Source organism: Tinamus guttatus, unplaced genomic scaffold (assembly GCF_059628265.1).
Source record: "Tinamus guttatus ecotype Peru unplaced genomic scaffold, ASM5962826v1 Tinamus_guttatus_pri_ptg000293l, whole genome shotgun sequence".
NCBI classification, from domain to species: domain Eukaryota; kingdom Metazoa; phylum Chordata; class Aves; order Tinamiformes; family Tinamidae; genus Tinamus; species Tinamus guttatus.
The window spans coordinates 1,016,721-1,032,355 of NW_028288827.1; the positions used below are offsets into that span (position 1 = coordinate 1,016,721).

The 15,635-nt window shown below is 48.2% G+C and overlaps 2 protein-coding genes across 2 annotated transcripts; one reads left to right on the forward strand and one right to left on the reverse strand.

Moving 5' to 3' along the window:
• On the forward strand, positions 1 to 7,133 carry RAB27B (RAB27B, member RAS oncogene family). Its single transcript, XM_088527892.1, has 6 exons — positions 1 to 71; positions 3,322 to 3,493; positions 4,904 to 4,989; positions 5,879 to 5,982; positions 6,175 to 6,298; positions 6,947 to 7,133. Exons 2-6 carry the CDS (start codon positions 3,341 to 3,343, stop codon positions 7,131 to 7,133), a joined length of 654 nt encoding a protein of 217 aa, XP_088384018.1. The 5' UTR covers positions 1 to 71; positions 3,322 to 3,340.
• Positions 7,134 to 9,040: 1,907 nt separating this feature from the next.
• On the reverse strand, positions 9,041 to 15,418 carry CCDC68 (coiled-coil domain containing 68). The gene is made up of 10 exons (XM_088527883.1): positions 15,400 to 15,418; positions 13,088 to 13,241; positions 12,353 to 12,437; positions 12,124 to 12,249; positions 11,256 to 11,384; positions 10,512 to 10,594; positions 10,319 to 10,424; positions 9,985 to 10,068; positions 9,223 to 9,299; positions 9,041 to 9,107 (listed from the first exon to the last, which is right to left on the reverse strand). Exons 1-10 carry the CDS (start codon positions 15,416 to 15,418, stop codon positions 9,041 to 9,043), a joined length of 930 nt encoding a protein of 309 aa, XP_088384009.1.
• Between the last annotated feature and the right edge of the window lie 217 nt (positions 15,419 to 15,635).

Genomic DNA, 15,635 nt, shown 5'->3' on the forward strand with positions numbered 1-15,635 from the left:
AGGAGCAGGCGGATTCCCAGGGATGAGCAGACAATTCCCGGGGATCAGCACGCGGATGGTCCCGTCCGGAGGTAGGTTGGAGGAGCAACGAGCAGATGAGTTGGAGTGAGCCCGGAACGGCTCTTCCTTGGGAGAAAGAAGCTGCCGATGGGAAAATCGGGGAGTTTTCCTGGTTTCTGCCCGTCCCGGTGCAAGCAGCGGGGCCGTGCTCTCGGCTGATGCGGAACAGCCTTCCCCAAAATTCCTAAAACCTTTCATGGAGTAATCAGAGTGCTCCAGCGCTCACGTAAGCTTGTCCAGGTACAAAGAAGAAATAATTTCCCGCTTCGAAGGCTGCGATTTCGCCGTTTAAAAGCCCCTGGTGTATTAGAACTGGTGACTTTCTCTCTTGAGAAACCTTCTTTACCATTGCCAGTAAATTTTCATCCCTAAATTTAGTTCCCAAGCGGAACCGCGTTTTCTCCTGCATTTCAGAAGCTACTTTGGAGAGGAAGATCAGACAGCTCTGCCTCATTCTGACTCACGAATCTGCCTGTTTTTTCATCTATTTTTCTCCTCTGTTGTAGATCGCCCCAGCCTGCAGGCAGTACAACCCAGAAGCCTCCCTAGTCTTACACCTGCATCCCAGTGCATCCTTTTCCATGCAGCTTTTCCAAAGCTTTTGCTTTGGGGATCAGGTGGAGAGCTGAGTTCAGCCCTGTGTCCCCCTTTCACACGGAATCATCCGGTTTTGGGTCCTCACCAGCATATCAGGGTTCCTCCATTTCAATAGCGATCTGGAGAGCTGCGGTAATGAAAAACGGTGCCTTTTGTCGGGGTTTTGCAGAACGTTCCTGATGAGTTTTGGATGCAAAACAGGAGTTTGATAAGGTCAGTGAGAGATGAAGTGCGGATAATGATATCTTGCTGCTGCAGTTAAAAGGGAAGTCGAACCCCGTCGTGCCTCCCAGATAACTATATTAGCTCATAAATTTTCATAGCATTTATGTTTTTTTTCACCCGACACGCAGGCAGCTAAGTAACATAATGAACGGTGGCTTTTGCTTGCCTTCAAATGAGCAGGAGAGGCTCCGAGGGCCAGCAGGGAGCTGCTGGAAGCCCCTCGGGGATTATTCCACGCGATAACCCGGGTATTTTTTTAATAAGAGCGTCTGGAAGCAGCTGGGTGAGGCCTTGGCCGCCTTTGGGGTTTTTTTTCCCCTTTATTTTTGCAAGGTGTTTGCTTTTCCTATCCACCACAAAGGAGCTGGGCCCTCCTCGCCTCACAGGAGCAGGTTGAGGTGGAGCCCTGGGTGGAGGGAAGGGATTCGGAGCGGATCCACCGGCATGGAGCAGGATGTGGGAAAATGGCACCCCCGGAGCTGCCAGGGTCTCCTGGGACAGCGTGACGGGTTTGAGGAGCTCGGAGCGGGTTTTTTCCTTCATCCCGAGTAATCTTTGCGGGATGGCGGGATGGGCCGCGGCGCGCGGTATTCCCGCTCCGGCGCCCGTTGCTGGCCGCGTCTCCGTGCCGGTTATTACGTGGGCCTGGTTTGTGAATAGAAAAGCCGGCTCCGGTTGCATCCTGGTCGGGTTGTTTGCTTTTGAGGAGGAACCAAAGCCCGTTCGGCTCCCGTGGGCCGTGTTCCTGGCAGCGGATCGACTCCCTCGGTGACAAACGTCGCCCCGGCTGAGCGGCAACAGGTTTTCTGGGGTTTTCCGTGTGGGGTGGAACGCGGGGACAGGTAGAGGTTAGTGCTCTAGGGCAGAGGGACTAGAGGAGGAGTGGGGGAATATGCTTGAAATTGCTCAAATTAGGATAAAAATAGGCTTACAGCGGGAAGGCCTTGTCGTCCTGCCCGATTTACCTCATGGATAAGCAGCCGTTTTAGTGTTCCATGGTGTTCTCGTGTGCCTCTTTATTTTCTCCTTCCAGTAGCTACGTTTTTCCCTTGGATATTCTAGTATATTCTGACACAGTATCCATGTCTTGAAATACCAGTCCGGAGCTTGAGAAGAAAAGGAAATGTGGGAAAAGGAAGGTTTTCTAATATTCCCAAAAAAAGGGCTGGAAGAGGCTTTCCGGTAGTGTTACAGAACGTCACGTTTCTATTTCAAGGAGAAAACTGAAGAATTTCAAAGACCAAGAAGCTCTTCCAGGTTTATATTAGGAAGTCTTCCTTGCTTCAGCCCTTAGGATTTTTTTGGGAGGGCAGATGGAGCTGGGAATAATGCGGCATTATATCTTAGTATCACATTTGGATCAGATCGCTTTAATTTAATCTCTATTTTTTCAAGTTTAGCTGGACCGTGGTGGCGGTGATTTGCTTTGCAGCAGAGGAGATGGCTCCTGCACTTCGGAAAGCAATTTAGATTCCAGTTAATTACCATATTCCCAGTTCCTAAGGAATAGGCTGCACATGGAAGAAGGAAGCCAGGTTTGTTCTCCTCTCCATCCCTTTCCATGCTCGTGAATCAGTGCAAGTGCAGCCCGTATTTTTTAACTTAAAATGCTATTTTATTCACTTTTTAATAGAAAATATGGATATGTTTTCAGTAAAAGAAATAGCCTTGAACTAATTTTGGTTTTCCTTCAGTAAAAAAAACAAGCCTACTTCATTTAAGAACCCAACTTCGTTCCCCGCATTGTGGCGTGTGGTGGTTATGGCACATATAATTTAAGTTAACATCTGTCATAAGGCAAAAGGAAACATCCACAACTGTCAGGCTTGGTTTGTCACGAGTTTAGATGGAGTTTAGATGGATTTAGACGTGTGGTTGCCAGAAGACTTGGACTCCGGATGGAGAAATCCGCGTGTTCCTCCTCTCCAAAGGGTGAATTTTGCCCCACTTGAGTTGCAGAAGGCTGCAGATGGGTAAACATGAGGTGAATTTTTTTGCACTGAAGAGTCTAGCTCAAATGTTGCGTCTTAAAGGTGAGGGAAGGTGTAATAAAATTGGTACGTGATCAAATTGGAATAGAAATATTGCCTTTGAAATAAGAAAATAATTCTAGAGAGCAGAATTGCTGGAATCCCTTTGGGGTATGGCCTGTTGGCCGCTGCTGTCCTGCGATGGTGCCAAATGGGGACACAATTAAAGACCTTTTCTGCAGGGCTCTGCTCCTGTCCCCCAGCACTTTGCATCCTTTTCATTGGTATTTTTCAGTATTTTCTGGCCTTTTCAGGAGAAAACCTCGCAGCCTAAAGGAATGCGATTACACAAACATCATTCTCAACCTCGATCACGGGCAGCAGCATTTCCATGGACAAAAATAGAAATGAAGCAAAAACAAACAGGAGTTTTGGTTTCAATAATTTTTTTTTCCTCCTTTTTGCACAGGTTCCTCAAAATTAGCACTATGACTGATGGAGACTATGATTATCTGATCAAACTCCTGGCCCTCGGAGACTCCGGGGTTGGAAAAACCACGTTCCTGTACAGATACACCGATAACAAATTCAATCCCAAGTTCATCACGACGGTGGGCATAGATTTCCGGGAAAAACGGGTGGTAAGTTGTCTTGTAAAAATAACATCTGATTTATTTTCTTTTTTTTTTTTTCTTCTTTATTCATTATTTCTGAGCAAATTAGCATATTGCTTCTCTTACTGTAGGATAACACCTATATTCATAATGATTTTCCTGATCCAGTTTTTGGCTAGATACAGGCTAGATATAGGGTGTAAAATCAACTTGCTAATAGCAGCAGTTGTACTTTGCTTAAATAATAAAAGCCTAATAAATACAAGATATTAGAGCCTGGGCAATGCTTATAGACATTTCCTTGTTGGAAATTGTAGCTACTTGCCCAGCTGAACGACAGGGACCTGTTTAAACTCGCTGTTTTTTAAGTTCCTGAAGTATTTCACAGGCAGTGGCATGAGATCTGCATATACTCTAATTAGGGCATATTTTGGTGCTTTTAGGTCCCTAGGGATGCTGCCAATTAAAATGCAGTAGTTGTAGTTGTGCAGTGCTAGAAAATTAATCACGAGGCCTTAGGTGCAATAAAAGCGCCTTGGATCCGGATTTGGGCTGAAATCACCCAGATTCGGTGTTGTGTAAGCCCGGACCGGTTCAGCTCGATGCACAGGTTGGAAGCTGCTTCCTTCCCCACGTTAGATTCCACCGAGGCAACGAGAGTAAAATATTAATGGGGATTTTTATTGCCAGCGAGTGTCTGAACACGCTCCTTGCTGGAGTGCTCTTTCCTGGCTGCTCAGAGGCTCATTAAAGTGTCTGCACAGGGACCCCGGGCTCATCCTGCAGTGCTGAACTTTCCTGCTAAAGGTTGCTGTCTAAATTCTCTGCTAATTTCCCTATTACAGCGTATTTTTGGCGTAGGATGCTTGATAAGGGTGGGAGAAACCGTCTTACATGAAAAAAACCCTTCCTCTTGAGGAAGAGATTTTAAAGGTTAAATGAGTGGTTTTCTGGTGTGTTCAAGTCGCTTCAAAAACTGGCTCCTTGTGATTCCCAGTTTCCTTTGCTAAATATTATAGGAAGGTGCCCCAGGAAAGCTGTTTAATTTACAAAATCCGGTGTGGTTGGTGCCCCAGTTAATGCTGGATAAGGCCTTGTCCATAAACCCCATGTTGCCATGAGGGAAATGCAAGAGCCCTGTTTTCCTGCTTGTAAAAATTGCCAAGAATCTGCTAAACTAACCCAGACAACAAAAATGGACCATGGGGGGTTTTATTGCTGTCTTTAAGTTAATTTTCACCCTTTCTTTTTGCTAATGAGCGCCAGACCCCTGCATATGACCAAATTATTTTTAAGGGGCACCTCGTGAAGATGTTTCTGGGTTTCCAGGTGTTGTTGCAACCTCCCTCTGAAGTGGCTGTTACTAGTAAAGCCCAGCTTTGGGTTAAGGCCTGGGTTTGGTGCTCGTTTCCCTGATCTGAGCTGCTCTTTCTGCAGGTGTACAGCAGCAAAGGCCCCAATGGAGCTCCAGGGAAGGCCTTCAAGGTGCATCTCCAGCTCTGGGACACGGCCGGCCAGGAGAGGTAACGGCTTCAGGGCAGTCTCTGCAGCTCCTGCTTTGTTTTGAGGGGGAGAAGAATCCCAAATCATGTTATTTTGGGACAACAAACGTGTGTGTCACGAGTTTTCCAAACGTGGCTTTGTTACTGAGGTCAGAGCATCCCAGAAAATCGGGCTGGAAGGAATTTCAAGCCGGTTGTTCATGGCCACAGCACAGCTCTCGTTTCCAGCACACGTGGGTTATTGATTCATTGGGGTTTTGTAGTGGTTTTTGGCTTCATAACGTGTTTTTAAGCCCTTCTGGAAGGGACTAACTATCCCATTCTCCTGTTTTTCTGATCCTATTATATTTTAAAGGGCCGACTGCCCATGGCATTTCCCTAAGTGGCCTCAGTGGCCTCATGCCATCACGTGCACTGGCCTTTGCTGTCACAGAGCATGTGTGGTTGCCTCGTGTCACTCCTGGTGTCATCTGTGGAGACTTAAATGCAGCTCCCAGCTCTGTGAAAGGCTCCTGTTATTTTCCCCTCCCCGGGTTTTATTCTGCAGTTAAATCGGACAGAATTTGTCCCATTTCCTTAGTCACCAGCAATGTTGTTTTCACACAGAAGCTTCCCCTGGTGGGTTGCTAACACTCTGATTAAGAGCTATCGAGCAATGTGATGCATCACAGTGAAGATGAAGGTCGTGGCTTTTGCTTCCATGGGAACCTGTATCCACTAAATCACACGGATGCTTCGTATTTCACGAGAGTTTAATGGAATTTTTGCCCAAATGACTCGGAAAAGCTTTGCGCTACCTCTCATTTTCCTTCATTCAATTAAGACTTGTCAAAAATACGTTCACCTCGAGCGTTAGGGCTCAGTTTGCATTAACAGAGCTGTCTTGTCTCCCCTTTTTTCCTCCCTGCAGATTTCGGAGCCTCACCACGGCGTTTTTCCGAGACGCCATGGGCTTCCTCCTGATGTTTGATCTCACCAGCCAACAGAGCTTCTTAAATGTCAGAAATTGGATGAGTAAGTAGAGCTGTGCCTACACTGCTTGACTTCTTGAGGCTTCCTCGTGTGTTTTGGGCTTCTAGGTGTCGTGGTGAGCTGGAAACCAGGCAAAGGAAGTGTTTGGCTGTAGAGCTGCTGTAGAGAAGGCCCTTGCAGGATTGTTTGGGGTCTCTTTGGCTTCCAGGAATTCCAATTTCTTTCTCCTCCTAGGTCAGCTGCAAGCCAATGCGTATTGTGAGAACCCGGATATCGTGTTGATTGGGAATAAGGCGGATTTATCAGACCAGAGGGAGGTCAACGAAAGGCAAGCGAAAGACCTGGCCGACAAATACGGGTAAGCAAACGATGAGAGAGGCTAAATTTAGTTAATAACAGTGGCTAAGTGGAGGTGAGGGCTACCCAGAGGCAGTCACAGGCATCCTGTAACTCGGGGATGCTGAGGAGAATATGCTGGAAGCTTTATATGATGGAAAAAGAAGAATTGGAGGGTACTCTACTGGATTGAGGTGGGATTGCAGAATGGAGACAGCTCCATCTTGGCTAAATTGTGCTTATCTATAGGCACCTTTTCACTGAGGGGCAAATAGCTAAAGAGCAGGGTGGACTTCAAGGAGGAAGTTCTGCTTCAGCAGCCAGGGAATATGGCTGAAAGCATGAGCAGGACCACGAGATCATGGTGACATGATGGGGAAAAGGGCAGGGCTTTAAAATAATGGGCATAAATGGCTTATATCACCTATATATATGTCACCTATTGGGCTTTCAAATGGAGGGTCCTCATAGGGAGCAGAGTTCTGCTTGAGCGGGGATGTACGTTCAAAAATATGTAGCAGAAACCAGAGTTCTGGAGGGGGGAAGGAGCATCCAGCCAAACCCGAAGGCCAAATCCGCCCAATTCCTTCCGCTGGCCCCGGAGCCGTCCCCGAGGGGGGCTGCATCCCGGGGGCGCGTTTCCCAGCGGCTCTTCCCGTTTGTGCCGCAGCATCCCGTACCTGGAGACGAGCGCGGCGACGGGCCGGGCCGTGGCCGAGGCCGTGGCCGCGCTCCTGGAGCTCATCATGCGGCGCATGGAGCAGTGCGTGGAGCGGGCGCCGGGCCCCGACGGAGCCGCCCGCCTGGAGCCGGAGCCGGAGCCGCCGCCGGCGCCGCGCGGGGGATGCGGCTGCTAGGCCCCCATCCCGCCTCCCGGAGCGCCGCCGAATCCAGCGGGAGCAAACCTGCCGCCTTCCCTCGGGATCGCGCTTCGGTTTTCCCTCCAGAGAACTGATTCGAAAGGCAAAGCTCTGTCTCCGGGAGGCTCTTGGAATCATCTTCCCAATTGGTGCCGTTTTGGTGAAAATTTCTGCCCTCGTTTCTTCCCCGGCCCTCGTCGTTACGCTCAGGCTACCGCCTAGAAGGAAAGTAACTTTATTTTTTTAAAAAGAGCCTCCACTTTTAAAGAAGGAACTATATGAGGTCAATGTAGACGGGCTATAGGAATTCGAACGGCAGCGGGTGGGTTTTCTGTGCCGCTTTATGATTCCTTTATAATTCTTGCTCTGCATCAGGGATTTTTAAGGCAAACGAAGGATTTTATGGGGCCTGTGAGGGAGTGCTGCCAAGGTGCCAGGGTTACTAGCGGGTGCGGGAGGCGCTTTGGGGATGGGGCGAAGGAAGAGGGAATTCTGAACAAATTAATCAGGGAATTGTGCAACGGCGCTGGTCTTGCCGCTAATCCAAGCAGGGATTGGAGAGTTGCAGGCAGTAAGTACCAGGTATCGGATTCTCACGCTGCGGGGACAGTTTGGAAAGAGAAGAGCATCATCTATGGAAAAACAACCTTGATTTTGTGAAGCATCTTCTGAATCTCACCGTAAGAGGGGGCCTGGGAGGGTGTTATTGTAGGAGGGTGAAACACGAGGGGTGTTCCTTGAAGCTGGAAGTGCAAAAAACTCCGGAAACAGCAACTGGCTCATTACAAGCAAGGAAAAAAGAAAGAAAACTCCTCTATTTAAAAGGGCAGGATTATTTTGGAAATCTTACATGGATCTTTCTGGCAATCAAGGGGCAGCGTATTGCTGAGTGCAGCCGGTGGTAGGAGAGCAGCTCCATGCAGGGAACACACATTTTAATGAAAATTCTGGTTCAATAGTTACTTTGCAAAGCACTTCAGTTGCTTTAAGATTTGTTGTATTTTACCTTGTAAATGTTTCCTCCTGGTCCCACTGCCACCTCTGTGCTCTGCTCCAGGCTGTTTCAGTCCCTTGTTGCTGTGTCGGTGTCACGCTGTACCCGGGGCGTCGAGCGCTTGTGTCACCCGAGCCACGGGGGTGCACTGTAACCCTGCGCTTTGGGTTCTGCGCTGCTCTTTTCCAAATAAAATCGTGTTTTTAAGCAGCTGCTGGAAACGGCCCCGTGGGAGCGTTTGGGAGGAGATGAGGGGCAGGGCTGCTCCTGGTGGCCCTAGGGAACAGCCCGGGCACATTAAAGGGCAGGAAAAAGGAGCTGCTTTCCTGAAACTGCATCCAGGTAAACCCAGCTCATTCCTGGGGCAGCCCCTTCCTCCTCTGCAAAACCCTGCAGCTTCCTGGTCCCTCGAGGGGGCTGTGCAGGTCCCTCTGTCCCACACCCAGGTGGCCCTGAAGAGCCGGGGGTGCCCGAGCCAGGCCAGGGCCCTCAACCCTGACAACCCCTCAGTGTCACAGCCAGACCTGAGTCTTAACATCACCCTTGTCACCAGGCAGGAAAGAGGCAACTGCGAGGGGGTAACAATATCTAAAAGTTTATTATTTAAAAAAAAAATGGCATCAAAAAAGCCTAATTCAGTTAATGCTGCAGTCTGTACCGTCAGAGTCCCTTAGCACGTGCTGGTGGCAGCAGCTCCTGCCCCTGGGGCTGCGCTGGGTCGTGTCACCCTCCCGTCACCTCGGGCTCTGCTTCCAGGTTTATTCTTCCCCGAGCAGCTCTGGCACCATCCTGGTACCACAAGCAGCAAGGTGGGAGATGCTTTGCAGGAGCAAAAAGGATGCGGGTGTTCAGGAGGGAAACACGTGCAAAAAAAATAATAAAAAAGGACGAGCAAGGCGCAGGCGTTCACCTAGCTTTCCTGCTTCCGCAGCCTGGTGAGCATCACGTAAGGGGATGGTGCAAAGCCTCGCGGCGCGCTGCGGAGTGAAGGGCACACGGGTGGCATCACCGAGGAGGAAATCTAACCTTAAACACACCTAGCTGCCCCCCATGCTCTACTCCCACATCCAACGGCCCTTCCCGGACACTCACTCTGTGGTGACCCCTTTGGAAACTTTCCTCGTGGACTGGCCAGACCAGAATTCCACTTTTTCTTTAAGCTCTTTATTCTGCAAAGGAAAAAAAGAAATCTTCTCAGCATAAAGCAGCAGATAAAACTAGACCGGGAGCGCCGGCGCGCGCCGCTACCCAGCACAACGGGGACACACAGACAGATCTTCCGGAATTTCATTCCATCCCAGGGGATGAGTAAAGAGAATAGTCTGAAAACAGTGAGGATCTTGTCATTAAGTTGTAATCCAAACCAGTTAAAATGAAGCCCACACCACAGGAATGGGTGGATTGCAGAAAGAAAGAAAAAACATCAGCCTTGCACAGAGCTATTTTCAGCGTTTCCATGCAACCCTGAAGACAGGAAATTAACGAGTTTTGCTGGGGTATTTTGCTGCTGTTCCTTAATTTGTGAGTGCAGCAGGTGTAGTTTAAATAACTGCAGACACAGTGAAGCCCCAACGTCTCCTCGATGCCAGGTACTTGGATCTTTCAACACTGAAGTCACTGCTAGTTTAGCCTTCCCATTACACAAGTGTTGACTGCTTAAAGAGGGAATAACTGCTTAAAAAAAGGAAGGAGAAAAATAAAAGTGGGAATAACACAAGGGAAAAGAGCATGTTATTCCTTGACTGAGAGTCCTACTGTAAGCTGTACTGAGCTGCCCAGAAGTCTAACACAATTTTAGAAAAGTACTTTTGATCCCCAAATTGTCTAAGTTGATTTTCGCCTTTCTCACTTTACCTGAGCTTCGAGGATATTGAGCTTTTCTGTCAGATCTTCGATTTTTTTATCTTGATTTCTGAGTTCATTGTTCAATTCCTCCACCTAGGAGTTAGGACATGGAGTTTTTAATGGCTTAAAACACTTAAAACATTACGAACATTTCTATGATAAAACCACGGTGCCAAGTATGTGTCCATAGCAGAAAAAAATGCAGGCATTTCAAGTCTCTAAAAGCATAGAGAGATCCCCGTGGTTTTTAAATCATAGGAAAACTCAAACGTAGGATAACTGACCAATTTCTAACTCAGTCTGGGATTTTCCTTAGGCACCCCTGCAGCAGCCCCTGCCTGACCTCCTGGATGACCGCGCGCAGGTTCTGGTGCTGGGCCCGGATCAGGCGCTGCAGGTGGCCGATCTGCTCCTGCAGGGTGGAGATCTCCTGCTGAAGAGCCAGGCACCTGGGGGGACAAGAGCAGAGCACGTCACAAGGCCTGAGCGAGCTCTTGGCTGGTGCCCCATAAAGAATAATCTGAATATTCCATCACCGTTTGCTGTCTTCTTGCTTGGACATCATCTGCTGCAGCATCTGCTCCAGCGACAGCTTCCTCTCCAGCAGAGTTTTCTTTTCCTACGGGAACAAGTTATGTTATCATTTGATCAGCAGGAAAAAGAGGGCTAAGTATTGGATGGTTTGGATCACTGTCTGGAGCAATAATCATCTATCCATGGACTTTCAAACCAGTTTTAGCACTCCGAGTTCATGTAGAAAGGGACAACAATGCACTGATTTAAAAATTAAGTCTAGTGATTATGCTCAGCTGCCAGTGGATACTGCATTTTAGTGCCCTGTTCCATATTCTATGGGCTAAAAAAAAAAAAAAAAAAAAAAAAAAAAAAAAAACACCTTTTTTCTAACACATAGGAGATCTCTCCTATGCAGAAGGCAAATCCATGCAGCTTACACAGGTGAAATCTGCCTTCCAGCATGCAAGGAGGCATAGCCACTGCCCCCAAAATGCACATTATGCATGCTCAAAACGTGGGTGAATTTGTCTCTTCCTGGGTTGATTGCATTTCAGGATGTGTTGCTTCTCCATCGTACTGGTGCCTTAGCTACATTCCTGGAACTTCCGTGTTGGGAAGATGCCCCCTATTCCCCATTTACCAGGTATTGCATTGACTGACCCTGCACTTACAGGAAGGCCAGGGAATAGTTTTAAAACAGGATTTTCGGAACATGAGGCCTCTGCAGGAGCTGCCTCCCGCTCGGAGGGCTGCGGGGGACCCACCTCTTCCATCCTCCGCACCCTCTGCTCCATGTGGGCAATGCGCGCGCGCTTCTCCGTGATCCCTGCGGCGAGGCGGCTCGCCTCCTCCGTGCTCCTCTGCAGCTTCTGCTCGTGCTCCACGTTGCAGGCCTGCGGTGGGACGGGGCAGGGACACACACACACGTGGCCTCGGGGCTGGGGACATGGCAGAGCGCTCCATGCCACCCTTCTCCCTTGGCCCGTCCCCTCTTGGGGCTCGGGGAGATGAGATTTCAATCCGGCAGCCCCTCCAAACCAGGCTAGTTTTCTGGGAAGATGCTTCCCAGTGCCAGCATCCTGGTCTTTTTGGTCCTTCCACACTCCCACAGGTGACACAACTTGGCATCACTGCTAAATCATTGCTGTAAAATATCCCGGGCATCTGCAGTCAGGATCACACTTCTATATTGCGAGGGAAAGGGTAAAAACGAAGGGAATTCCAGGTTGAAGCTTGAGCCAGTTCTACAACCCCATTCAAAGGATCCGAAAAGAAAACCAAAATAAATATTTCATTTTCCATACTGCACAAGTAGGCACTGGGGCTCCTAGACACAAAGTGTGCAGCGCAGAGCCACAGCCCACATACAAAACTCTGCTTTCCAGAACTACCTCCTGCCACGAGCTGACTCCACAGTAACCTAAGAAACTTATGAGAAAGTGCCATGAAAAAGAAAATACCTTAAGATGACTTGACCCATAATATTACCCTCGAAATGGTTCAGGTTTGAAACACATTTATATACAACCCCAAGGGAAAAAACCCAGAAGAAATATCTTCCAGGAGTCTGGAATATCTACTGGCTTTGGCACTGCCAGCGTTGCCCTCCCTACCTGCAGGAGAGGTTTGTACCTGTATTTGCTGCTTCTCCTTCTCCTGCCTTTTCCTAAGCTCTTCGGAGCGAGCGTGGTAATTCTCATGGAGCTTTTGGGAGGCAGATCGGAGAGCCTGGACACCTGCTTCTCTTGTAGCTTCCAGCTAGAAGGAGGAATTGTGCAAAAAGCAGATATTGTGCTTTAATAAAAGCCATGGCCTCGTTATTTAGATGCCAAATAAGCCTTTAAAATCCCCAGGGACTCACCTTGATCTTCAGCACTTGATTTTCCTTGCTCACCAGCAGGAGCTGCTGCTCCGTTTCTTCCATCTTGGCCACAACGGGGCTGTAGCTGGGGCCTGACGAACTGCTCTGCGACTCCGCTTTATTACCTGAGATTTGAGGGAGCTGAGAAAGGAAATACACGTGGGAATTACCTTAAAAAACCAGCTTTAACAACCAGCATTCCCAGCTGCAACCTGAAAAAGCCTTGTTTCTTATTAATACCCTCCTGTAAACAAAGCAAGAAATGCCATATATATGCCAGGGCATTCTGGCATAAACCTGATTGATGGAAGTTGATATTTCTTGCATATATAAAGTTTCAAAACAGACATGCAGGAAGCCACGAGCACATGCCGTGAACACATGAAATGATTTAAGTCACTTCTTAGGTTGTTACTACACAGGAGCTCATTAAAAGCACTCAGTAAACTACATTTCAGCTGCATTTCCTCCAGATTCAGGAAAGCAGGAAAGGCATTAGGCAGGCCAGAATGAAGGGTGGAAAAAACACCCATTTCAATGGGGTTTAACCCAAGCTAAGACAGCGCACGCTATAATTGAGCTGCTAATGCAGAGTAAAGCGTTCCTAGAATAAATGCATAAATAAAAGGTTTTCCAGATAAACCACTGCACGCTGCCATAAGGTCAGAATTCTCTGTTTTCACTTACTGCTGCTTATCATGCTGCCTATAAAGACAAAGAAAGGAACAGAACAACTTCCAAGATACCTTTTTCACATACTCGGCTTCCTCCGTGATCCGGGCGCAGGAGGATCCGTAGAGGAGATAACTTCCCTCGGAGCCGCGGTCCTCCCTCGTTACGTGTTCCGTGAGCAGGAGCGTCGTCGTCACGATACGCGCGTTCCTCCTCTCTGTCCACAAACAGGAGCAAAGCTGGATTTATTATGCAGGCAGAGGGAATAATTCCATTATTCCATTCCACTCGATACAACTTCACGCTGGAGTCAGGTATTTCCATCGTAAGGACATAAATGATTCTGTGTTTTTAAGTTTCTAAACTACACAAACTCCGCACAGGAACTCGGATTTAGCCCAGAACTGGCTCTATGCAGGTCAGGCTTTGCTTTCTGTATTTCCCAGTCACCTGCAGCTGTGTTTGTGTTGTGCAATGGTGACATCCAGTGTCGGCTGGATGCCTGTGCCGCGCATCCCGGAGGATCCGCGTTCCCGTTCCAGGGGGACAAACCCTACTTGGAATCCCATTCCAGTTTTTCCAAATCCTATTATTTTAAAACAAAATATTACTGTAAATTATTTTCTTCATCTACAGAAACTCCAAGTCTTGGAACTTCACCGTTTTTCCCCGAACTTCCCTCAATAATAACAATCCTACTTGGACATATTGCAGCACTAACAGGAAGCTTGCTCAATCCAACACACTTCTTAATTAAAGCACTTTCCAATAAAATATAATGAGGCAACTTGAAATATTTATTGCTGTCACAGGGGAAGGATCTCATTCCCACCAAGAGCTGCACGGATTTGGTTTATGTAACTGCCCAGGTGAATCAGCAGCAGCTCATCCAGACCGGAGAGATTTTCAATCCGCGTTAACGTGCGTCCCCAGCAAACACCAGGAGACTAAATTAGGAATTTATTATAAATAAATATAAAGAAATTCAGCGCACAAGGTTTAAGTGCCCCTTAAGGCACTTAGAAGCCTAATTCTTAGGCGATTTACAAATTAAAAGAGCAAAAAACAAGGAATTAATTTTTTGATCATACCTTCTGCTCGAACAGCAAATTGGGATATTGCCACAGCCTTGAGGGCTTAGATCTCAAGCGAGAAAAAAGTATATTTCCTTGGATACAGAATAAAGCCCAAGTTGTCCCTCATTTTTCCCTATGGTGGTTTATCCAGACAGGAGGACAACATGGAAATTCCGTATGCTTACAGTCACGGCATAGGTGAAGTTTTCCATGGATACACTGGATCTTTGGTGGAAAGCATCTAAATAACATCACAAAACTCATTTTTCCCTCTGGGTAGGTGTTTTCCCTCCTCCCTTGCCATCCAACAGTGAGCTTAAGCAGCTAACCCCTAAATAAGGGCAATTTGGGATCGGTTCTCCCTTTGGCCTCAGATAATTCAGGCCGAAATCTCTACCTCAAAGGAAAAATCCCAGGAATTGAGTTGTTTTTCCGGCGAGGCAAGAAAATGGGGCAATAACAGCCACAATCTCTACCCCTCCGTGTTTGCCTACGAAGGGGCCCTTGCTGTAAAGTTTCCATGCAGGAAAGCCCAATCTACACCCAAAATACTGTCATTCCGAGTAAAGTTCACCACATAATGATATTTATATTATTATATTGTTGCTCAGGAAGAGGGACATGGCCACAGCTCAGCGACGAGTTGCATCAAGGCCGGAGAGAAGCAGGTCGAAGGCGACAACCACAACCGTGTATTTACTGCCAACACCTTTCCATAGTAGATTAAATAATAATAATAATAATAACCCACAGTTTGGGAGAAAATAGACTTCCTTGGAAGCTCCTTTCCAAAGGAAATAGTATTCCTGGCAGCTGATTTTCCCTTCCTGCCTCCAGGATTCCCGTTCAAGGTTCACCTTTGCGCAGCCGAGAGCCCTGGCATGCATCCTGCACGCATATAAATACACGGACACAAAAACTAACACTCAGATATGCCGCAGGAAGTAAAATATAATGATTTTAAAGGCGTTTCAGTAAGATTTGCATTGTCTGCATCAACTTCTAAAGCAACCTGTCTGCCAAGCAGGTCCTCCTCCCCGTGAGGGCTGGGTATGACACCCAGTTATGCAACCAGGGAGCCGCTCGAAGTGAAATTAATCTGTTTAATTGCAATTACCTGGGGCACTGACCGAGCGGCCGGTGAGGAACACCTCAATTCTGGGCTTATCCGGACCCCGCAGGTATCCCGATAAGGGGGGGAAGCCGCAAACGGCCGTTGCGCTTCATGAAACGCTTGTGGCGTGGAAGGCAGCCGAAAGATTGGCCCGAAATAACTCAATTTTGGGATTATGGACTCACCTCTAGGCGGGGAGGACATGCTAAGGCGGCGCGGCCAGGGCTCCGTGAGGCTGCCTAGAAGGAAGAGCGCTCGGGTCAGGAAGGAGGAGAAAATGGGGAAAATTGGGGCTGGGGAGCCCGGGAAGCAGCCCCGGCTGACGGAGCCCGGGGCCGCTGAGGGCGGAACCGAACCCGGATCGGACCGGACCGGGCCGGATCCCGCCCCGCTTCCCGGGCGGAGGCGCCGCCTTCCCGCC

What these genes read in the sequence shown, in the direction of transcription:
- RAB27B (XM_088527892.1), top strand. Translation starts at nt 3,341, where the DNA reads ATGACTGATGGAGACTATGATTATCTGATCAAACTCCTGGCCCTCGGA. An exon ending in ATTTCCGGGAAAAACGGGTG is followed by an intron (nt 3,494 to 4,903) that starts GTAAGTTGTCTT and finishes CTCTTTCTGCAG; the next exon opens with GTGTACAGCAGCAAAGGCCC. An exon ending in GACACGGCCGGCCAGGAGAG is followed by an intron (nt 4,990 to 5,878) that starts GTAACGGCTTCA and finishes TCCTCCCTGCAG; the next exon opens with ATTTCGGAGCCTCACCACGG.
- CCDC68 (XM_088527883.1), bottom strand. An exon ending in GGGTGCGGAGGATGGAAGAG is followed by an intron (nt 10,595 to 11,255) that starts GTGGGTCCCCCG and finishes TTGTTCCCGTAG; the next exon opens with GAAAAGAAAACTCTGCTGGA. An exon ending in TCCAAAGGGGTCACCACAGA is followed by an intron (nt 9,108 to 9,222) that starts GTGAGTGTCCGG and finishes TTCACTCCGCAG; the next exon opens with CGCGCCGCGAGGCTTTGCAC.